At 35.0% G+C, this 24,503-nt stretch overlaps 2 protein-coding genes across 4 annotated transcripts; one reads left to right on the top strand and one right to left on the bottom strand.

Annotated features, from left to right (window-relative positions):
* The first annotated feature begins 7,484 nt into the window (after nt 1-7,484).
* Nucleotides 7,485-10,934, top strand: LOC127084873 (aminotransferase ALD1, chloroplastic). Its single transcript, XM_051025389.1, has 10 exons — nt 7,485-7,628; nt 7,718-7,755; nt 7,844-7,911; nt 8,111-8,227; nt 8,392-8,454; nt 8,565-8,669; nt 8,771-8,821; nt 9,517-9,837; nt 9,926-10,132; nt 10,321-10,934. Exons 1-10 carry the CDS (start codon nt 7,558-7,560, stop codon nt 10,612-10,614), a joined length of 1,335 nt encoding a protein of 444 aa, XP_050881346.1. The 5' UTR covers nt 7,485-7,557; the 3' UTR covers nt 10,615-10,934.
* LOC127084854 (F-box/kelch-repeat protein At1g22040) lies at nt 7,525-13,660 on the bottom strand. Of its 3 annotated transcripts, XR_007788817.1 has the most exons (6): nt 13,478-13,660; nt 11,709-13,301; nt 11,097-11,160; nt 8,617-8,842; nt 8,349-8,437; nt 7,525-8,247 (listed from the first exon to the last, which is right to left on the bottom strand). XR_007788817.1 is itself a non-coding variant. In XM_051025376.1 (2 exons), exon 2 carries the CDS (start codon nt 13,244-13,246, stop codon nt 11,807-11,809), a length of 1,440 nt encoding a protein of 479 aa, XP_050881333.1. In that variant the 5' UTR covers nt 13,247-13,301; nt 13,478-13,660; the 3' UTR covers nt 11,451-11,806. The 3 variants fall into 3 exon arrangements, 1 of the variants encoding a protein (XP_050881333.1); XR_007788814.1 differs by having other exon boundaries at nt 7,525-8,437; XM_051025376.1 differs by lacking the exons at nt 7,525-8,247; nt 8,349-8,437; nt 8,617-8,842; nt 11,097-11,160 and having other exon boundaries at nt 11,451-13,301.
* Nucleotides 13,661-24,503: the final 10,843 nt, after the last annotated feature.

The raw sequence follows: 24,503 nt of genomic DNA, 5'->3' as shown, positions 1-24,503 counted from the left end.
CCCTCCCTCTTCATCTCATTCCTCTTCTTCATTCATTCATATCATGGACCTATGATATCTCTATATCCTAAGGCTAGTTGATTGCAAAAATCAACATGAGTATGGATGAGATTAGGTCCACCTCTTTGCATATTCATTTTGTGTGTGGTTTGTTTCATGAGCATAATCCATTATACTATGTCTCTAACATGCATTAACACCAAAATTATATTGCCCGACCTCAAATAGTTGTGACTTCTACATAAGATCAATTACGATTGCTTAACATAGCGCTAAATTTGTGACACGAAAGGCATATCATTCTAGTAAGTGAGATTGTAAGTCTTCCCTCTTTCATGGTATTATGTGGAAACTTTGCCTTTTTTCCTTCCTTTGGAGGATGTCTTGGTTCAAGGATCCATGCTTGTGATAAGTGGGTTGAGTGTTCTCCAAAGAGTGACTTAAACAAAATAAAGCAAAAACAGTACTAACTTCTAATCAACTAACAACTAACATTTAATTTCAAGTCATTTACTTTTATGCACTTTAATTTTTAAGCTTTATTCATTTGCCATTATCCATACCATTCAATTTGTTTACTTTAATGTCATTCTCACTTTACCCATTTGGGCTATATTTTGTGATACATTGTGCTTGTATATATTTGTTTGCTTGGGTGGTATTTTGACCTTAATATACATAATAAGAACAAAAATCCTAAAAAACATCTTGTGTGGACTGTTGGTTTAATCTGAGACTATTGGACTTAGAATTTAGGCAACGCTCCTTATGCAAAGGACTTGGCCAATGCCAACTTTCATGAAATCAAGTGCTTGTGAAGTGAACATTCATCTGATACAATATTGAAGATCCATTTGAGTTCATCTGCTACATGATCATGGTGAAGCTGTTATTTTGAACCTGGGCCTAATGTCATCTTTGAAGTCATCTGATGCATGAGAAATTTTGAAGAAGATCATGGAGTTGCTAAGCTTGAATCTGGCTATCTTTATTTGATGTCTTGCTCTTCATTTTACTACTTGCTTATTGATATTGCTTGATTTAAAGTCCAAAGAAAAAGTGGGTTTCTATATGACTTTCTTGTCTATTGGATTGCAGCCCATTGTTCAGATCTTTTCAACTCTCAACTTTTAAATTTTTGCTTAGGATTAGTCTATCCATATACTCCCACTTCTTAAATTTCAAATCTCTCTCTCCTTTTAAAATCTTCTTTGCTTGTATTTGTTTTTTTTAAACTTAGACCATTTTTACAAATTAGAAACTCTGGCCTTATGCCATTGCTTTATTTTTTAACTCTTTTCTTAATCAAACTTGTAAATAAACTAAACTATATTTGACTTAAAATTTCAAAAGACAAAAAGAACTAACACTTATTCAAACCATTTTAGGCATTTTGTGTCTTTGTTAAATTTAAATTTTTGTTAAAAGCAACTCAGACACTTTGAAATTGATACCACGAACTACGAGGTTTTGATCATTTATTTTTATGTTGGTACGTAGACACAAGTCTGAAGGTCTTGTAAAAAAAAAAATATAATTAATGAATTCTTTTCTCATCCCTCCACTCTATTTTATTGTAAACATCATTTTGTACAAAAACACATATGCACATAAAAAAGGGCTTCCTAGGAGTAGTTAGGACACTTTGGGTGCTAACACCTTCCCTCTATGTAACCAATCCCCTTACCTATAATCTCTGGCATTTTATTAGTTTTGATTTGAAAACTTCTTATTTTTTGGGTTTTGTTCGTACTTTTCCTTTTTTTTCCTTGGAAACAATAAAAGCGCGGTGACGACTCTGGTTTTATTGACGTTTAGCTTATCCATAGCTTGATGATCATAAATTTACCGCTACACACATCTTAATATTTCTGCACACTTTTGTTGAATCAAAATTTCTTTCATCCTAACTTTCCAAAATTTAAAATTGTTGTTTTTGAAAATCTTCTTGATATCTAATTTAGAATCTATGCTATTCACCGGTAAACTTAGACCATTTTTCCTATGGTGCACACCATATGTTACGGAATGAGTAAGATTAAACCGATAAAGAACTTGATGTATGACAGAAAAAATAATAACAACCAAAATTTTAACAATCTCCCGTTATGATAATCTACTCACTAGTGCAAACAAAACCTCAAAAGCAAGAAGAAGATAAAAACAAGAACACACATAATATATTTATCCAGATCCATCAAATTGATCTACAAATTAACTCAAAAAATTCATAATAACAAATCCATATAAATACAAGAACAAGAACACACATAATATATATTCATAATAACAAATTAACTCAAAAAATTCATAAAAACAAGAACACACATAATATATATCCATATCTGTTTTCAATAAAAAATCTCAAAACAAGATTCCAAATGAATTACAAGAAATTAACTCAACAAATTCATAATAACACTTTCTAATTTCTATCAATCGGTAATTCAATTTCTCCTCTTCCTAATAAATAAATCACAAACAATCTCAATGTATTTAGAAATGCTTTTCAAACCTTAGATACCCTTTAAAGATCTTCCAATTCCTAAGGTTTGAAAACCTAAAGAATCAATCTCTTTTCTCTAAAAAAAAAATCATAAATATAACACAAATTCATAACAAAACACCTTGTGCATCCCTTAAATGTCATTTTTTTAAAATTTTCTTGAATTACACTCTCCAATATAACAGATCAATAAGAATCAGATTAAATAAATTAAATTAAAAATAAATTTACTTATAAACATTTGTTACAAAACAAACTATACAATGAACTTGATATTGATTATCATCATAATCATTATCATTATACTGGCAAACACATAACTCACAATTTTTTTTCCATCCGTCATTTTCTCAACCTTGCACAACATCACTTCAAGTTCAAATTTCAACCTTCACATAGGAGGAAATCATTAGACGATAATTTTATATATATATATATATATATATATATATATATATATATATATATATATATATATATATATATATATATATATATATAAACTTTGAGGGTTGTCTGTTCCACAGTAAAACTTTCCGTCCTCAACGTGATTAGTGGAAAAACCTCAGTCATGTCTATATATGCATGTTTTCCTCCTACCCACTCATACATCAGATCATCCGCTATCCTAAGTGTGGATATTCCTTCCTTATAACTAGTCAAAAAATTCACAAGCGTCACTTTCTTCACTGATACTCCGACCGTTCAAAATATATCAAATAAGAGATCCTTAACAAACTCATGTCAGTATTTGAAGCATGGAAGCTCCCTACAATGAATCACGTGTTTCCTAAATGTATCCAAGCAGACCTTGCGACAAACAGGACAAACTTCATCAATAGAATCGATATTTAAGGATGATATAATACTCTACCAGAGAAATATGTAGGTCTAGACCATTAATAAAAAAAATAACGAGAAAATCGTGAGCATATGTTGTTTGCAAACAACCAAAAACTACTTTCTATCTTGTGGTCATGTCAAACTTTACATTCACGTCCTGAACATTTTTATTAAAAAGGAAACTTGTCAAAATATATTATGCTTTAGAAAAGACGGTGTTCTTGCTAGTAAAACTGTTAATATCAAAATCTAGAATTGCAACACTAAACTCTGTCAAAATCAAAGTCCATATCACGTACCCACTGTCTCTCAATATATGATCTTGTAACATCAAAGATTTGATCCTAAGAATCACAAAAGCGCACGAGACAACCTTTATTGCCGAATACAAACTCATTTCCCCAACTCTAATAGGTAATAAAGCCACTCTCCATTAATGATCGTGAAAAGACCACCACCAAGTACGACGTCTCCACCAGCCGTTCGCAACTCTTTATAAATCACATCACATCAAATTATAATTCATGTAAGTTTTTCCAGATATGTTTCCCCATAAGTTGAACTGGTTGAAGCTACTAGTAAATGAGCAAGACATATTACTTTGTTTTTTCTCCTTTTCAAAGAATCAATGAAGGACTTCACACAACTGTGGATAACTTCTACATTCAAGTTTCACTTCCATCACTTTAATTCACACATTTTAGCTTAACAAACAAATAAATAAATACAATTGGTTGATAACTTGATATCATTTTTATAGTCTTTTAAGCTGACCATTAAATTTCCAGCATGAAACTGCATTATCTTAAACTTAAGGCATTCAAAAATATATATAATTTGAACGTTCATGACTTGTTCTTTGGTTTGTTTTGTTTGTTTGTTGACTTTTCTATTTGTCCACCCTTCTTTTTATTTATTTGTTTGTGTATTTATTTATTTAAAATAATGTCTTTTTTTTTCTGTTGATGATCAACAACCAGTTGTATTGTTGTTAATTAAAACTCACTTTCAAGTTCAAACTTAGATGCATTATTGGTGTTTTAATTGCTTTATTAAGACCAACATAATGCTTTTCTCAGTCATTTCACAAACATACACCTTTCAATTTCCGTGTAGTTTCTTATACTTATCATACAATTGCTTTGAAGTTTGGTGTGTATTGTATTTTAGTGGTGGCAAGTTATGATTTTCCAATGATGTTTTGGAATAACTTGTGTTGTGTCAAATTGTGTGTGGATATTGCATGCAATTATGTGAGTCCAGATTAACTGATCCTAGGAATATTGCATCGATTGACACTTGTCTTTTTCAAATGCATGCTTGTCTTGCAATTGTATCTTCTCTTTTAGATACAATTTGTATGCGAGGGCTTATCCAATAACCATTCATTCTTTAATATTCAATAATCTATCAAAACTTGCAAATTTTGATTCTGCTTTTTACGTAATCTAACTCACTTTTGAATTTAAAATTATTTATTATAAAATTAAAAAATAAATATTAAAGGCAGTCCCATTATTGACTACATTTTATTGACTAATTAGTAGAAAACATAGTAAGAGAAATTACTAATATTAAGAGGTGTTTTCATATAAAAAAAACCTTTAAAAAGAAAAAAGAAAGAAAAGAATCAAGAGGTGTGAACCAAAATGATATTGGTTATTGTTCCATATTCATTTGACACGTGGCTAAATATCATGCAAGTTTTACTTTTCAAAGCAAAAAGTGGGAATACTCTCTCACTAGTCTATGACAAAATATTTTTCTGTCACCATCTTGTTTACTGTCACATCATGCTTTTATAATAGTTTTATTTCTATTTTTGAAGTTACACTTTTAAAATGTACATATATATATTTAATTAAATGAGATAAGGACTCTATAACCACGTATATAATAATAAAAAAAATACTAATTTTCAATTTGCACATAATAGGATAGCTTTATGCAATGATTGATCGTATGGAGTAAAATCTTATAGCTATGAACACTCAAAAGTGCTAATAATATTTTTAAAAAAATTTAACTAGGAGATGAGGATTTTGAAAAAATCTAAGGATTAAGCTGAAAGAATTTAATGATTTTAGTTAGAAGAGTTTTGAAGAATTTACTTTTATTCATAATATTAAAAACACTTTAATTTGATCAATTCAAATTTTATATAAAATAAAAGTTTTAGAGGACTTACATAAAATTTCTAAATATCATTTATATTATTATAGTATTATAAAAATATATAACAATAATAAAGACTCTTTTATCATTATATATAAAATTATTTTTTCAAAAAATATCATATTTATTTATATTTTTTTAAAATTCATTTTTGAAAACCTTCACTTCCCCTACCCTACTCCTAACAAAATCTTTCCAAACAAAACCTTAAACTTTAATGGTGACATTAACTAATTAGATGCCTGCCAGCTTTAGTACAAATTTTAGGATGTTGATGCATTTGTGGAGTATTATGAAGAGTAATTATGTGTTTATATTAAGTATGCCTTTCAAAATTATTTATAGTAAAATCTTATATAAGCACTAAATTTCATAGGTAAGTTATGGTGGCAAATCGGGACGGATCCGTCCGTTTGTAATCTACCATTTTCAACGGATTAGAATGAGATTTTTGATTCCGCCTCGCCTAACCGTTTTTAAAACAGGGTGGAAGGATTTTGTCCGTAGATTTTTTGTTAAAAAAAATATTTTATAGTATTCCTACTTTTAAAACGATCATCATTTCTTTAAATCCTAATATTTATTTTCAACATAATCACAAACAACTCATTTTGAAGATATTAACCGATATCTGCTTCGTTTTTCATCTTCACTCGTAGAAAAAGTCTTTATTATAAAATTGAGAATACATTAATTAATCTATTGATTTTGATGTTGTTGATCTTGATAATTATTATTCCCTCCGTTTTTTATTATAAATCGTTTTTTATTTTACACGTATTAAGAAATGTAATAATTATGGTATGAAAAAAACAATTATGAAGGGTTTTATAAAATTATCTTTCATTAAAGATATTAAAAAGATAATTTAAAATAATCGAAAGGAGGAAGAATAATAAATATTTAAAAGTATAATATTAACAATAATATTAATGATTTATTAATATTATAAAACGACTTATATTGTCATACAAAATATTTTTCCAAACGATTTATAATAAAAAACGGAGGTAGTAAATAGGAAGACGATGAAGAGAAAGATGGTGGAAGATTACATCTAATGACTACAATATCAACAGTTTCATATGTTCACGACATAGACATAGATGATGATGGATGAAGTGTTTATCATAGAGTTTGTTGATTTTTGTCTTTGTTTAACTTATGCTAGTTTATTTCGTTGATTTGTATCCCTAAATGTCTTTAATTAAGTTGTTCTTGTTGATTTCTTGAATCAAATAAATTATTTAGGCGTTGTTTAAATTTGTCGACCCATTTCATAATAGTTAATAATTTTATAAATTATGTAGTAAATCAAATTATAAAAAAAATGACGAATCTGTCCGTCAACCCATTAGTAAACAAGACGGATTTAATGGACTTGACTTTTGAGATCGGACATCTAAATTGATCCACTTTAGCTTTTAGACGGACTTAAAAGGGGCGGACAGCCAACTTTACCAACCTTTAAGATCATTATTTTACATATATAGATATAGATAGTGGTGATGCCACATATCAAATTTTGAAGCTAGCAAAAATAATATGTAATTTTGCAAATTAATTTTATTATTTTATAGATCATAATATATGCATGAGAGGTAGTTTAAAAGGGAATGAATTCTCTCATGCTCCTTTCATGTTTTTGAAATATCACTTAAAAAAAAAATTCTCTTCTATTTTTTATTTTAATAATAAAACAACCTCTGATTTTTTTATTTACTCATTTAAATTTTACTATTATCTCATTATAACGGATGTAATTCATTTGATAAAAAATGAAAATTCATCAATATATTTTCCGAACATATAAAATGTTAGGAAGATATATAGAAAAGTTTGAAATTAGGTGTGTGGAAAATGAATTGTTGAAATTGACATTTGAGATGAGAGAATCTAGACCTAGTTTAGGACACAGCCATTGGTTATAAATTTGTTTTTGTGTAAAGTGCTACCATTGCTACATCGTCATAAAAAATAAGAACCAAAACCTTAGAGAGAAAAAAAAAGCCTCTGGTTTTTGAGAACATAAAATGTACAAGACATCAAATTTGAGTTCAATGTTTAGTCCAAATTCTTTGCAGCCTAGGATGTTAGTGAACAGGTAAAAACAAATTTTGAAAATGTTAGCTTAACACAATCAAAATATATCATCTTTTGTTTATGACTTGTGTGTGCTAATGATAATTACAGGTTTTCATGCACATTGAAGAATCAAAGTGTCAGAATTGGTATGCAGTATGCACAATTTTTGTATGGATTTATTTTCTTCATTTTTCTTAGTCCTCACTTATCATTATGACTGTCTGTAATGTTCAGGACACTGCACAAAGGTACCTAGGAATGTAAACATGGAGAAACTGCAACATGGTTATTTATTTCCTGAGGTACTCTTCAATAACATTCTGTTCAAATATAATTTTTCTGTCTCAGTTGAACATTGTTATCATGAAAAACTTAATATTTTGAGAAGCAATAAAATATTCACTGTCATGGGCAAGATTTTTTACTGTCATGGACATTTCACTTTGTCAAATGACACATGTTAGAATTTTATGATATATCTTTTATATGATTTTGCATCAGATTGAAAGACATGAGCTTCTTCACTTAAAGAAGTATCCAAATGCAAATCTGATAGACCTTGGAATTGGTGACACTACAGAACCTTTACCAACACTTGTAACATCAAGCATGGTTGATGTAAGTTATGAAGATTCTTTCTGTTGAAAATACACATAAACTATCATGCTTCATAGACAGAAAATTCTATCATGCTTGTTTAGAAACTATCCTCTACCAGAAACGGATAAAAGTAACTTACTAGAATAACAGAACATTTTTCCTTTTCATACGATGTTCTGCAGTTTGTTCGCGGCCTTTCAACAGCAGAGGGCTATAAAGGATATGGACCTGAGCAAGGCGAAAAGGTATAATCAATACAATTTTTCTTGTTAAGACTTGAAAAATAAAACTTCACAGAAAAACAGAGAGCATTTTCTGTTCTGATGCATGTTCTGCAAAAAAACAACATTTGCAGGCTCTGAGAAAAGCAATTGCTCATAGAGTTTACAAAGATCTAGGGATAAAACCTTCTGAAGTTTTTGTTTCGGACGGTGCGCAATGTGACATTTCTCGTCTTCAGGTATTCAACAAATACTATTTCATAATCATATTTGTCTGATTGTAGTCTTCTTCTTCTTCTTCCTTGTCACATGTGATATTGATTTGTCTCAACACATGCAGCTGCTAATGGGTCCCAATTTGAAGATAGCTGTACAGGATCCATCCTTCCCGGTATTTTCAATATTCAATAATCTATTTTCAACAACGAAAAAATTGAATAATCTATTCTCTAGATGTCAACAACTACTTTAGACTAAGTCCTCCACACTAATAAGGATTTGATGTCATGAAAGTTTTAAAAAATGGTTTGAATATCCTTTAAATCCCTATAAATTTATCATGTTTTTGCTTCAAGTCCCTAAATTGGTCATTGTAATATTCATTTTAATCTATTTTGAGAGATTTAAAGTCTAAAACAAATATCCTGCATAATACAATAACTAATTTCAATATGAATAAATTTTGCAGACTATAACATAGTAACAATGACCAAACATAATAAATAGTATATTTGCAAGGTTTAAAAATCTAAAATCAAATATTCTGTATATTACAAAGCAAAATTCAATATGAATAATTTTAGACTAACTAAAACACAATAAGATTAACAGAAAATAATTATATATTTACAAGAGTTAAAAATAAAAACCATATATTTACAAGTTAAAAAAAAGAGAGCATATTCAAGTCTAAAACAATGTATTCCATTTGCCAAAGGTTTGGTTTTGCTTCCTATCATTTTGTGTCAAGTGTTCTATCTTGCTGCTAAATCTTTTCACTGTAATAATGTATTGTTTCAATGTACTCTAAGACTGCATGCATGTTTGCAGAAGTGTTTTTAATCACAGAAAATTCTTATGAAACAGGCTTACATAGACTCTAGTGTCATAATTGGTCATGCTGGCAAGTTTGTAGATAGAATTGGCAAATATGAAAACATAGAATACATGACATGTGGACCTCAAACTGACTTCTTCCCAGATCTGCATAGAACTTCGAGGTCACAGCTTATTTTCTTCTGTTCTCCAAACAATCCCACTGGTCATGCAGCAACGAGGAAACAATTGCAGCAACTTGTAGATTTCGCCAAAGTTAATGGATCAATCATTATCTATGACTCTGCATATTCTGCTTATATCACTGATGGTAGTCCTAAATCAATCTTTGAAATTCCTGGAGCCAAAGAGGTATGATTTTGCATGGCATTTGTTTTATTTCTAGCATGCACTGTTCTCAACAATAGCAACCTTAATCTTCTTAGTTTCATGCTTTCAGGTTGCAATTGAAGTGTCATCCTTCTCGAAATTTGCTGGCTTTACAGGTGTCCGACTTGGTTGGACAGTAGTCCCCGAAGAACTGTTATATTCAAACGGCTTCCCTGTTTTGCAAGATTTCAACCGCATTGTGTGTACCTGCTTTAATGGAGCATCCAGCATATCTCAGGCTGGGGGACTAGCATGCCTTTCACCAGAGGGTCTTAAAGTAAGATTCTAGTTCCCTAAGAACCTGTATAACTTGTCAGCATTCCTATTTCTGCTTCATTTCAAGTTCAATTACTAGACTAATGCAAAATATTGTATCTTAATTACCTACCTTGATTGAACTCTATGAAACCGTTTTGTTACTCTGTGATTGTTTCCAAATAAATAATGTTTTGAAAAATTTCTCAGGCTGTGAAGTCCCTTATTGACTACTACATGGAGAATGCAAGAATACTGGTCAATGCTCTGACCTCTCTTGGTCTGACAGTTTATGGAGGTAAAAATGCACCCTATGTTTGGGTCCGCTTTCCTGGCTTAAAATCTTGGGATGTCTTTGGTGAAATTCTTGAGAATACACACATAATTACAGTTCCAGGCAGTGGTTTTGGTCCAGGTGGTGAAGGGTATATAAGAATTAGTGCTTTTGGCCAGAGAGAGTCCATCATCGAAGCCTCGGAGAGACTCAAATACCTTCTCTACTAGGAGGATTTCTAATGCTTTTACTTCTGTCAGTTTTATAATCTATTCATAAAATAAAGCAATATGACAAATATGAGCCTTACCTACTTCTACAAACTGTAGTTTCAACTTCTATTTATAAATATTGTGTATTTGTAGTGCAATGAATATGTAAACTCAATGCTTCATTGTCAAAATAGGAAGTTACAGAACAAATGTCAGGGTGAGCGGTAATCTAGGGAGATTGATATTGAGCTAGCTAATGCTAGTTAAGGAAGGGATTCTCTCTTTTTTGTTCCTATCATATTCTTCTCTTTCCTTACAAATACTTGCAGTTACCGAAATGACTCTACTGATCAAATTTTCTGTCAAGGCATGTTAAAGACACTATTAAACAGATGATCCTATTATCCAGTGCCTAAAATATCAAATTGCATAACATTCTCAAAATTACTTAATGCTTTGACAAAAACATAAGGGTGAGTGGTAATTTATGAAATATCTACCAGACATGCCAATGGGTTGTGAGAGTGTAGAGTAGGCTTGTTTCAGTCAACAACTTTACCTTCTCTGTAAAAAGGTAACAAAAAAGTTCAAATAACATAACATAATAAATTGAAAATCCATATTCAAAGGCATGCAATGTACAAGGGAGAATATGATCAAATCAAACGGATAACATAACATAATAAATTGAAAATCCATTCAATAAAGATAGTATCTAACATAACATAATAAATTGAAAATCCATTCAATAAAGATAGTATCTAACATAACATAATAAATTGAAAATCCATTCAATAAAGATAGTATCTAACATAACATAATAAATTGAAAATCCATTCAATAAAGATAGTATCTAACATAACATAATAAATTGAAAATCCATTCAATAAAGATAGTATCTGCTACATTGGTGCAAGAGTAACAAGACAAAATATAATCCTATAAAGATATACACAATGTAAAATGTAAGAAATATTTCGAAAAACATTCATATTTGATGTACGTTTTGATATACTTAACTTGTAAAATTATGAATTGTCTACGTATGAGCTAATGTGAAATTACATCTTATGGATCAATTATGCAGTGAGACTGGAGCACACACCACTTACAATTTGAAATTGTTGTTAACATTGTGGGTTGTCCGCAATGATAACAGCTACTACAGGCATAATGATCTCAGAACCACGAGAATTTTAGCTCTGAAAAATTAAACTTTAAGGGATTGACAGCTAACTAGCTCAGCAGATCTATCACTCCTAGAAGCAAAAACCCTCCAAAGTTCTGTCTCTGATTCTGCTGATGATTCAGCAAGTTGGCCGAATGAGCTATCAGATGACGACGCCATCGACTGAGAGGAAGCTAAATGATTTTGCATGCCAGCTTGCAAGACTGCAATGTTGTGATTGGCATCTTTCGTAATCACATGGAGTTTTCCAAGTAAACTAGCTAAAAGATAAGGAGATTCTGAATCAGCAAAATCATGAATAGGAACATCTCCCGCAACAACTTTCCAAGTATCACCTTCCTCATCATATACCTTTATCTTTGCAGAGTTGAGAGAACTTGAAGGATCTAATGCATATAAATCATTATTGACAATAACACTCAATTTCGTTCCGGCTTGCCTTGCAGGCCAACCGTCACCCATCCCAACCGGCATTTCAAGCCAAGAATTTATATCCGGATCATAAACTTCTCCCCCAACATCAACAAAAAATGGCCAACAATACAAACTCTGAGGAACAAACAACCTTCCCCTGTATGAAGTCATTCCCGTGGCAATAGGCTTGAGCAACTCAGCCAGAAAAGCTGTCGGTAGCACCTGAGCTTTTGAAAAAGGCATGTTTGGTAATTGGGACCACATACCAGTGTTCGGATCATAAACTTCTGCAGATTGAAGAGGATTCAATCCACCACGACCCCTAGTAACCCCTCCAACAACATAAAGCTTATCGTTCAATATACCCGTCTTGCTGTAGGCTCTGCCAACCGACATTGGACTCATCTCAGTCCAAGCATTCTTAACAGGATCATATCTCCAAACAGAGTTCATAGCCGAAGCTTTCGAAAATCCTCCCAAAGCATAAATGCAACCACCAACAGCCCCAATAGAGCAACCACAGAACGGCATCCGATCCAACGCATCTCTCCTTCTAAGCCAGTTCATGAAAACATCAGCAATTCTAATACTCGAACCCAACAAGCTCCACATCCGACGGGGAAGCGCCGCCAAACCATTTTTGGCTTCATCTTCAACGAATACATTCGGCATTGGAGGTAACCTTTGCCATCTTCCCGAAATTGGGTCTAAGGCATACCATAAAAGCGTATCATCATTACCTTTTGTTAATACATACAACCACTCCTCCGTTGTTCCAAGTTCTTTTCTCAAACAAAACAGATCCGAACTCCCAAGCGCCATCTTCCAAGTGCGAGAAACCGACTTTAGATTCAAGTAACAAACGCGAGGTACCCTAGCCAGAATCTGAACCGATATCTCATCAGGAAGAGAAGGAATCAGTCTAGAGTTATCCTCATCAGAAGTCGACAACAATCTCTGTCGCTTGCAAGCTTCACCCGGCAAAACCTCGCTCGTTGAAACACTTCCTCTAGCCTTGGTACTGTTCGGACCGAGTACATTCCCCATAAAATTACCTTGAATTCAAAATCAACACCGAGAGCATCAAGCTTCTGAGATACACCTGTTCAGAAAATAGTGATTATTAAGCATAATCAGTTAATTCAGTATAGTAAAAGCGATTTTTGGATTAACATATGAATGCATTAGGAAAGGGATTGTAAGAGCGTGGGTTTGGGAAGAAGAAGAAGAAAAATGGAATTATAGAGGATGAAAATGAAGAGAGGAATCGAAGAGAACCTTGAAGAGAAAAGAGTATTGAAATTAGGGTGTGGAAAATGGGAATGATGGTGGAAGAAAGAGTTTCGCCCAGAAAATGGGATTACAAGGTGAAGAGTAGCAGGAGCTTATTTTGTGGAGAAATCATCTTGTCCGTTCGTTTCATATATTCGGATCATATTTTCTGTATCAGCCACACCTCATTATTATATCAGATGTAATCAACAAATATCTAATGTATCCCAAATAGATTTTTTTTTTCAAATAACCAATATTTTTAAATAAAATATTAAAATAATTAAAATTAAAAAAATATATATATTAAAATAACAACTTTTTTAATTGATGTCCCAGTTAAATTGTCGCATCTAATTAACTTAGAGAGGAGACGTCATTGGAGCTAGCGTATGTTTTTAATGGTTTTGCACCTAGACGACATGTTTCTTGGCGCATACATCGGTGGTTTAGTGTGTGCGTTCATGCATCTGGCGCATGCATTGTCATGTGTGTGTGGCGTCTAGGGCTTTGGCGCATCCATTTCATGGTTCATCTATAAATAACATGTGCATCTCCCATATTTTTGCAGACTGTAACACCCCGATAAAAAATAAGATAATTATTTAATTTAAGTTAATATTATATTTATTAATTTAATTAAATAATTGGAATTATTGGATTATTATTATTATTATTGGAATAATAATTATTGGAAAGTATATAAGTTGGAAATAAGAAAAGAGTTTTATTTTTGGTAAAGAGGGTTTTATGTGAAAAGCAGAGAAGCGGCTGAAAAGAGGAAAAGGGCAAAGAGACAGAGCAAGAGGAAGAAGGTTGGAGAAGAGAAAAGCTTGAAGCTTAAAGATTCGCCGGATTAACTCAGGTAAGGGGGTTTATCGTCGTTTAATGGGTATTATGGGTTAACATGTAATGGGTAGTGATAAACCGTTGAATTGACCCTAATTGGGATGTTGAATGCTGAAAATTTGTGTTGGATAAGTTGTGTTAAAGCTGTAATTGAATCTGTATTTGTGTGAGTTGTGATTTCCCGAACGTATAGCTTTTTACGGAATCGGAATCGGAGGTCCGGAAGTCCTCCAACGGCGGAAAATGCGGAGAATTCTGCATTCTGCTTCGTGTTAGCGCAGGAACAACTTTCTGTCTTGCGTTAACCGGTTAACCCAGGGTGTTAACCGGTTAACACTGTTAGGAATTGTGAGGTATTGTTGTTTTGCTTGCGTTAACCGGTTAACCCAGGGCGTTAACCGGTTAACACTGTTGTGAGTTGTGAAAATATTGTTGTTCTGTCTGCGTTAACCGGTTAACCCAGGGCGTTAACCGGTTAACACTGTTGAGTTTTGCCAGAAAGCGTGTTCTGTGTTGCGTTAACCGGTTAACACTGTTGGAAAAGTGAAAAATTAATATTTGAATAATGTGTGCATAATTGGTGTTTGGCCTATATTAGCGTATGATGTAATAGGGATTAATTCCCGCTGTTTTGAGCAGTATAGGTATTAGTGGAGGGTGCTAATACTGTGATTAATTATTTGACATGATATGATGTTTTGATACGTGTATTGATGAATGTATGATGGTATGCATAATGCTGTGAATGTATATGTTATGTATGCAATTGTGAGTGGACTGTTTATGGCTTAGAGTGTGAGCATATGTCCATTGTGGATTATTGTTGATGATTTTGCATTGCTAGGTGATTTAGTATGCATATTGTAGTCTTTATGGTGGTAGCTAATTCCCATAGTGAGGAATTAGTGAGTTGGTGGTAGCTAATTCCCATAGTGAGGAATTAGTGAGTTGGTGGTAGCTAATTTCCGTGGTGAGAAATTAGTGAGTGAGTCACTAGGTCTCAAATGAGTGGGACTAGTGGGCTTGGTAGCCGTATCTGGATTTGATCGGTGAGGTGAACTATATGTTCACGAATAGTCGGTACCGCATGCATGGAGTCTCATGGCATAATGTATGTATGACGTATAATATGAATGGATGTATTCCAATATTATACGTGTGTTTGTGTTGGCATTGGGTATGAGTATGAATTGTGTTGGTATTGAGTATGCCATTTGAGTTGATGTGCCGTTACCGAATGTGTGATATGATTAGGGTGATTAATGTGTTATTTACTTAGCATTACATGATATTTTATAATGCTTATTATATCGATTGAGGAACTCACCCTTACAACTATTTTTCAGGTAACGAGCAGTGATTGAGTAGAAGCTAGTGCTTGGAGTCTAGTGTAGTCTCCTTAGTGGGTCATGCTCTGATAGATGTAACATCGGGACAGGATGTTTTACCTTGTTGAATAATTTTACATGTAATGTGTTACATGTTTTGCATGATTGATTTGATTTCTATCCGCTGCGTATTGTGCAAATGCTTTATGTTTTGAATTAATAAAAAGAGCATGACAGTTATTTGGTGAATGGTGTGAAATGATTGTGTGACACCCTTAATTGCATAATTACTCTGATTGATATATTGCTATTTTAATTAAATATTTGGGGTATTTTAGAAGGGTGTTACATTAGTGGTATCAGAGCATAGTCGGTCGAGTCGAGTCGTAATTATTCTGTTTCCCTGTATGTGATAGGTGTTGTGTAACCCTATCCGTACTTATTGTTTTATCTTGTTGGGTTCTCAGAATAGAGATGGCTGGAAGAAGTAGAGATGACGCTGCGATTGCTGAGGCTCTGGGTATGCTAGCTGGAGTACTTGGAGGGAATCCGAATGTTGTGGGAATGGGAGCTGCTCGTCAATTGAGTGAGTTCCAGAAGAACAATCCTCCAATGTTCAAGGGAGCATACGATCCAGATGGCGCTCAGAAGTGGTTAAAGGAGATCGAGAGGATCTTCCGAGTGACTGAGTGTGCCGATAACCAGAAGGTCAGGTTCGGTACGCATATGCTGTCAGAAGAAGCAGATGATTGGTGGGTTGCTACCCGCACTGAGTTGGAATCTGCTGGGAATGCTGAGATCACTTGGGCTGTGTTCAGAGAGAGATTCCTGAGAAAGTACCTTCCAGAGGATGTCAGAGGAAGGAGAGAGATAGAGTTCTTAGAATTGAAGCAGGGCAATCGGTCTGTTACTGAGTATGCTGCTAAGTTCACAGAGCTGTCGAAGTATTACACTCCCTATGATGAGGCTACTGGGGATTTTTCAAAATGTGTGAAGTTTGAGAACGGGTTGCGTCCCGAGATCAAGCAGGCTATTGGATATCAGCGGATTAGAGTGTTTTCTGATTTGGTTGACTGTTGCAGGATTTTTGAACAGGATACCAAGGCCAGAGCGGAAAGCTATCAGCAGAGGGTTGATAGGAAAGGCAAGAATTAGAATGATCGTGGGAAACCGTATGCAGCTGGCAAAGGTTTCCAGAGACAGAGTGGGATAAGGAGACCTAGTGGGGGAGACTCCAGTGCCCCTGCTAAGTGTTACAGATGTGGTCAGGCTGGACATCGTATCCATGAGTGTACCAGTGTTGAGAAGAAGTGTTTCAAGTGTGGCAAAGGTGGTCACTTGGCTGCAGAGTGCCGGTTGAAGACTGTGACTTGTTTCAACTGTGGAGAGGTGGGTCATATCAGTCCACAGTGTCCTAAGCCGAAGAAAGAGAACCAGTCGGGAGGCAAGGTCTTTGCTTTATCGGGTTCTGAGACTTCTGCAGATGATCGTTTGATCCGAGGTACGTGTTATATTAATGGCTTTCCTCTTGTAGCTATTATTGACACAGGTGCGACTCATTCCTTTATATCTTTGGATTGTGCTGTGAAACTTAAGTTAGAGATATCTGAGATGCATGGAAGTATGGTGATTGATACTCTTGCGAAGGGTTCAGTGACTACTACTTCAGTTTGTTTAAATTGTCCTTTGAGTATTTTTGGTAGAGACTTTGGGATGGACCTAGTGTGTCTTCCACTTGTGCAGATTGATGTTATTCTGGGTATGAACTGGTTGGTGTTTAACCGAGTCTATATCAATTGTTTTGATAAGACTGTGATTTTTCCTGAGATTGAGGAAGGAAAGAGTTTGTTTCTATCAGCGAGGCAGGTGAATGAGGCAGTAGCAGATGGGGCAGAGTTGTTTATGCTGTTAGCGACTTTGGAGGCTAAAGATAAATTGGTGATTTGCGATCTAGCTGTGGTGTGTGATTTTCCTGATGTGTTTCCGGAAGAAGTGAATGAATTACCGCCAGAGCGTGAAGTTGAGTTCTCGATTGATTTGGTACCTGGTACTAGGCCGGTGTCAATGGCTCCGTACCATATGTCTGCTGTTGAGTTAACTGAATTGAAGAGTCAGTTGGAAGATCTGTTGGATAAGAAATTTATTCGTCCGAGTGTGTCACCGTGGGGTGCACCAGTGTTATTGGTTAAGAAGAAAGAAGGTACTATGAGGTTGTGTGTGGACTACAGGCAACTGAATAAAGTGACGATCAAGAATCGGTATCCTTTGCCGAGGATTGATGATTTGATGGATCAGTTAGTTGGTGCGAGTGTGTTCAGCAAAATAGATTTGAGATCGGGGTATCATCAGATACGTGTGAAAACTGAGGATATTCAGAAGACTGCTTTCAGAACAAGGTATGGACATTATGAGTATTCTGTAATGCCTTTTGGTGTGACTAATGCGCCTGGAGTATTTATGGAGTATATGAATAGGATTTTCCATCCGTATCTAGACAAGTTTGTTGTGGTGTTTATTGACGATATTTTGGTATATTCGAAATCTGAAGAAGAGCATGCTGGACATTTGAGAGTGGTTTTGGGAGTTCTGCGGGAAAAGAAGTTATTTGCTAAACTGTCTAAGTGTGAATTTTGGTTAGAAGAGGTTAGTTTCCTTGGTCATGTGATTTCAAGAGGTGGTGTTGCTGTTGATCCTTCTAAGATAGAAGCGGTATCTAAGTGGGAAGCTCCGAAGTCAGTTTCTGAGATAAGGAGTTTTCTTGGACTTGCAGGATATTATAGGAAGTTCATTGAGGGATTTTCTAAGTTGGCGTTACCGTTAACGATGTTGACTAGAAAGGGGCAAGCGTTTGTTTGGGACTCAAAGTGTGAAGAAGGTTTCCAAGAGTTAAAGAGAAGGTTAACTACTGCTCCTATTCTGATATTACCGAGTTCGTCGGAATCATTTGAGGTTTACTGTGATGCTTCATTGTTGGGTTTGGGTGGTGTGTTGATGCAGAATAAGCAGGTTATAGCTTATGCTTCGAGACAGCTGAGGGTTCATGAGAGGAACTATCCGACACACGATTTAGAGTTGGCAGCCGTGGTATTTGTTCTGAAGTTATGGAGGCATTACTTGTACGGGTCAAGATTTGAGGTTTTCAGTGACCATAAGAGTTTAAAGTATTTGTTTGATCAGAAAGAGCTGAATATGAGACAGAGGAGATGGTTAGAGTTTCTGAAGGATTATGACTTTGGTTTGAATTACCATCCGGGTAAAGCAAACGTAGTGGCTGATGCATTGAGTCGAAAATCATTGCATATGTCTATGTTAATGGTTAAGGAATTGGATTTAATTGAGCAGTTTAGAGACTTGAGTTTGGTGTGTGAGAGTACTCACAATAGTGTTAAATTGGGAATGTTGAAGTTAACGAGTAGTATTCTGGATGAGATTAGAGAGGGTCAGAAATCCGATGTACTTTTGGTTGATAAGTTGACTCTAGTGAATCAAGGTCAAGGTGGTGAATTCAGAGTTGATGAGAATGGTGTTTTGAAATTTGGTAATCGGGTGTGTATCCCGGATGTTACCGAGCTTAAGAAGAGTATTCTTGAGGAAGGACATCGTAGTGGCCTGAGTATTCATCCTGGGGCTACGAAGATGTATCATGATTTGAAAAAGTTATTTTGGTGGCCGGGAATGAAAAGAGAAATTGTGAGTTTTGTTTATTCTTGTTTGACTTGTCAGAAGTCAAAGATTGAGCATCAGAAGCCGTCTGGGCTAATGCAACCGTTGGCTATTCTAGAGTGGAAGTGGGATAGTATCAGTATGGATTTTGTTTCTGGTTTACCGAGAACGATTAAGAATTTTGAAGCTATTTGGGTGATTGTTGACAGATTGACAAAATCGGCTCATTTTATTCCGATCAGAATGGACTATACATTGGAGAGATTAGTTGAGTTGTATATTGAGAAAATTGTAAGTTTGCATGGTATTCCGTCGAGTATTGTTTCGGACAGAGATCCTAGATTTACATCGAAGTTCTGGGAAGGTTTGCAGAGGGCTTTGGGAACTAAGCTGAGATTGAGTTCTGCATATCATCCGCAGACTGATGGTCAGACTGAGAGGACGATTCAGTCATTGGAAGATATTTTGAGAGCTTGTGTTTTGGAAAAGGGAGGTGCTTGGGATTGTTACTTACCTTTGATTGAGTTTACCTACAACAATAGTTTTCATTCGAGCATTGGTATGGCACCGTTTGAAGCCTTGTATGGTAGAAGATGTCGGACACCTTTATGTTGGTATGAGTCCGGTGAGAGTGTTGTGGTTGGACCGGAGATTGTTCAACAGACTACGGAAAAGATTAAGATGATTCAGGAGAAGATGAGAATTGCTCAGAGTCGTCAGAAGAGTTATCACGACAAGAGGAGGAAGTCACTTGAGTTTCAAGAGGGAGATCATGTGTTTCTTCGTGTTACTCCGATAACTGGGGTTGGTCGAGCTTTGAAGTCGAAGAAGTTGACACCTCGATTTATTGGTCCTTATCAGATTTTGGAGAGGATAGGGGAGGTAGCCTATCGTATCGCTTTACCGCCGTCACTTGCGAATTTGCATGAGGTTTTTCATGTGTCTCAATTGAGGAGGTACATTCCTGATCCGTCGCATGTGGTCCAAGCAGATGATGTACAGGTGAGAGATAACCTGACTGTTGAAACATCACCTATGAGGATCGAGGATCGAGAGTTGAAGCAGTTGCGGGGTAAAGAGATTGCTTTGGTGAAGGTAGCTTGGGGAGGACCAGCAGGTGGCAATGTGACTTGGGAACTTGAGAGTCAGATGAAGGAGTCTTATCCGGAGTTATTCGCTTGAGGTATGTTTTCGAGGACGAAAACTCTTTTAGTGGGGGAGAGTTGTAACACCCCGATAAAAAATAAGATAATTATTTAATTTAAGTTAATATTATATTTATTAATTTAATTAAATAATTGGAATTATTGGATTATTATTATTATTATTGGAATAATAATTATTGGAAAGTATATAAGTTGGAAATAAGAAAAGAGTTTTATTTTTGGTAAAGAGGGTTTTACGTGAAAAGCAGAGAAGCGGCTGAAAAGAGGAAAAGGGCAAAGAGACAGAGCAAGAGGAAGAAGGTTGGAGAAGAGAAAAGCTTGAAGCTTAAAGATTCGCCGGATTAACTCAGGTAAGGGGGGTTTATCGTCGTTTAATGGGTATTATGGGTTAACATGTAATGGGTAGTGATAAACCGTTGAATTGACCCTAATTGGGATGTTGAATGCTGAAAAATTGTGTTGGATAAGTTGTGTTAAAGCTGTAATTGAATCTGTATTTGTGTGAGTTGTGATTTCCCGAACGTATAGCTTTTTACGGAATCGGAATCGGAGGTCCGAAAGTCCTCCAACGGCGGAAAATGCAGAGAATTCTGCATTCTGCTTCGTGTTAGCGCAGGAACAACTTTCTGTCTTGCGTTAACCGGTTAACCCAGGGTGTTAACCGGTTAACACTGTTAGGAATTGTGAGGTATTGCTGTTTTGCTTGCGTTAACCGGTTAACCCAGGGCGTTAACCGGTTAACACTGTTGTGAGTTGTGAAAATATTGTTGTTCTGTCTGCGTTAACCGGTTAACCCAGGGCGTTAACCGGTTAACACTGTTGAGTTTTGCCAGAAAGCGTGTTCTGTGTTGCGTTAACCGGTTAACCCAGGGCGTTAACCGGTTAACACTGTTGGAAAAGTGAAAAATTAATATTTGAATAATGTGTGCATAATTGGTGTTTGGCCTATATTAGCGTATGATGTAATAGGGATTAATTCCCGCTGTTTTGAGCAGTATAGGTATTAGTGGAGGGTGTTAATATTGTGATTAATTATTTGACATGATATGATGTTTTGATACGTGTATTGATGAATGTATGATGGTATGCATAATGCTGTGAATGTATATGTTATGTATGCAATTGTGAGTGGACTGTTTATGGCTTAGAGTGTGAGCATATGTCCATTGTGGATTATTGTTGATGATTTTGCATTGCTAGGTGATTTAGTATGCATATTGTAGTCTTTATGGTGGTAGCTAATTCCCATAGTGAGGAATTAGTGAGTTGGTGGTAGCTAATTCCCATAGTGAGGAATTAGTGAGTTGGTGATAGCTAATTTCCGTGGTGAGAAATTAGTGAGTGAGTCACTAGGTCTCAAATGAGTGGGACTAGTGGGCTTGGTAGCCGTATCTGGATTTGATCGGTGAGGTGAACTATATGTTCACGAATAGTCGGTACCGCATGCATGGAGTCTCATGGCATAATGTATGTATGACGTATAATATGAATGGATGTATTCCAATATTATACGTGTGTTTGTGTTGGCATTGGGTATGAGTATGAATTGTGTTGGTATTGAGTATGCCATTTGAGTTGATGTGCCGTTACCGAATGTGTGATATGATTAGGGTGATTAATGTGTTATTTACTTAGCATTACATGATATTTTATAATGCTTATTATATCGATTGAGGAACTCACCCTTACAACTATTTTTCAGGTAACGAGCAGTGATTGAGTAGAAGCTAGTGCTTGGAGTCTAGTGTAGTCTCCTTAGTGGGTCATGCTCTGATAGATGTAACATCGGGACGGGATGTTTTACCTTGTTGAATAATTTTACATGTAATGTGTTACATGTTTTGCATGATTGATTTGATTTCTATCCGCTGCGTATTGTGCAAATGCTTTATGTTTTGAATTAATAAAAAGAGCATGACAGTTATTTGGTGAATGGTGTGAAATGATTGTGTGACACCCTTAATTGCATAATTACTCTGATTGATATATTGCTATTTTAATTAAATATTTGGGGTATTTTAGAAGGGTGTTACACAGACTACTTCTTACCCCTCAATCCCATTTTCTTTCATTCTACTTCAATCTCGTTCAATTTTTTGTTCTTTAACCCTGTCTGAATACATTCACAAGAGAAATGTCGATTTAAATTTTTCAGCAGTCACGCCTCCGATAAAGATTTGACTTTGGAATATAGAATCGTTTGAATGTCTTAATCGGACGTTGAATCGTTGGTTAGATGGAGAAATTGCAGATAGTGAAAGGATTAGAAGAATTCAATGGCTTGAGTCCACGTTCAACCAAAATGGAGAAGTGCATGAATGGATGGATATTAAGACTGACAGAGACGTTCACATTATGATGTATCATATGTTCAAAATTATTTTGATGGTTGTAATCGCTTAGTTATAGTAATGGTATTTTATTTGTTGTGTTGTTGTTTATGTGTTGCTTCTGTGTTGAATGTGTTGTATTTGTTTGTGATGGTATTTCCTCGTAAAGTTGTCATATGAAATAAATATTATTTTTAATATAAAGCAAAAGAGGTACATGTAAAATTATCTTGTTGTGCTTGTTCCAACACTAGGATAGTCAGTACGATTGTGACCGGGCTGACGACATGAACTACATAATCGAACCATTTTGTTCCCTATATCCATCTCGATTCGAATACGGGTGTTGTTTAAGCGACCCTTTTTCTTTCTTCGAATGCAGTTAAATAAGGGAGACGGTGTATGTACTGATCATGCAATTAATCTGCAAAGACAAGACAATGTAAAGCATGCGCCTACAAAGAATCTCCGCCCTAATAATCTAACACTAGAAGCATGCGCCTGCAAAGAAGATGCCTTTGCCATAATAATCCAAGGCAGATGCCCTTTTCAATAGCATAAAGCAAGGCATGCGCCCTAGCCTTAGGCGCCTCTTCCTTGCATGCATAAAAAGGCATGCATGCGCCATTAGCCTTAGCGCATATGGACATGCATGTCTTAAACAAAGTTGCGCCCTAGCCTTAGGCACCTACACATATCCTCACATGCATGCGCCTTATCCCATGCTTCACATGTTGCATAGCTATTCACATACTGCAACATTATCTCATCTATAAATAGGGCATCAACTCACATCACTCAACATCTGCAACACTATCAATCAACCTCTACAATACTCCACCTTTACAACACTCAACATCTGCAACACTATCAATCAACCTCTACAATACTCCACCTTTACAACATTCAACCTCTGCAACATTATGTCTCTATTGACTATGGATGATGAACATCGAGGAACAATCGACAATATCTCGACATTTGTATGTTATTACTTCTTTTTACTTATTTCTTACTTATGTTTTTATTGTTTATTACTTCTTCTTACTTTATTTCTTACTTATGTTTTATTAGGGCCCAAAACGATTTCGATGCCGTGTACATGAATATGTATCCCACGATCCTTTGATAGAACCATATATTAGAGGATGCGGTTTTGGTGATCTTCTCAACATAGTCTCATACTCGGTTGACTACAAATTTATTCTTGCTTTATTAGAGAGATGGAGACCCGAGACCTACACATTTCACATTCCTTTCGGTGAGTGTACTGTCACACTTGAGGACGTCTACATGTTGTTGGGTCTACGTATCGATGGTAAGACTGTAAATGGTAGAGTTAACCAAGATAACTCTATTTGCAATGAATTGTTGGGTGCCCCTTTGTGTGATGACCAAGTTACGGGAGAGACTTCTGGTCAAGTCAGGGGTAAAGGTATTAACTTAAAATATCTCAAACAATATTATGTGAGTATAACATTGACCGAAGAATATACCGAGTATGAAAAAATAATTAAAGCTCGATGTTATATTATGATTCTATTCGGTAATATTTTATTTTTCGAAAGTACTGGTAATATGGTAAATATTATGTATTTACCGTTGTTATGAAACATAAATAAGGTAAGTACATATAATTAAGGTTCAGCTATTTTGGCCCATCTATATAGTGTGTTGTGTAAAAATGTAAAAAAAT

The sequence above is a fragment of the Lathyrus oleraceus genome, chromosome 1 (assembly GCF_024323335.1).
Source record: "Lathyrus oleraceus cultivar Zhongwan6 chromosome 1, CAAS_Psat_ZW6_1.0, whole genome shotgun sequence".
Taxonomy (NCBI): domain Eukaryota; kingdom Viridiplantae; phylum Streptophyta; class Magnoliopsida; order Fabales; family Fabaceae; genus Lathyrus; species Lathyrus oleraceus.
This window is presented reverse-complemented; position numbering and strand designations above follow the sequence as displayed.

Excerpts from the sequence above, each read along its gene's own strand:
- LOC127084873 (XM_051025389.1), top strand. The coding sequence starts at position 7,558 with ATGTACAAGACATCAAATTTGAGTTCAATGTTTAGTCCAAATTCTTTG. Across the intron at positions 9,838-9,925 it reads AAATTCCTGGAGCCAAAGAG|GTTGCAATTGAAGTGTCATC; the intron begins GTATGATTTTGC and ends TCATGCTTTCAG. Across the intron at positions 10,133-10,320 it reads TTTCACCAGAGGGTCTTAAA|GCTGTGAAGTCCCTTATTGA; the intron begins GTAAGATTCTAG and ends AAAATTTCTCAG.
- LOC127084854 (XM_051025376.1), bottom strand. The coding sequence starts at position 13,246 with ATGGGGAATGTACTCGGTCCGAACAGTACCAAGGCTAGAGGAAGTGTT.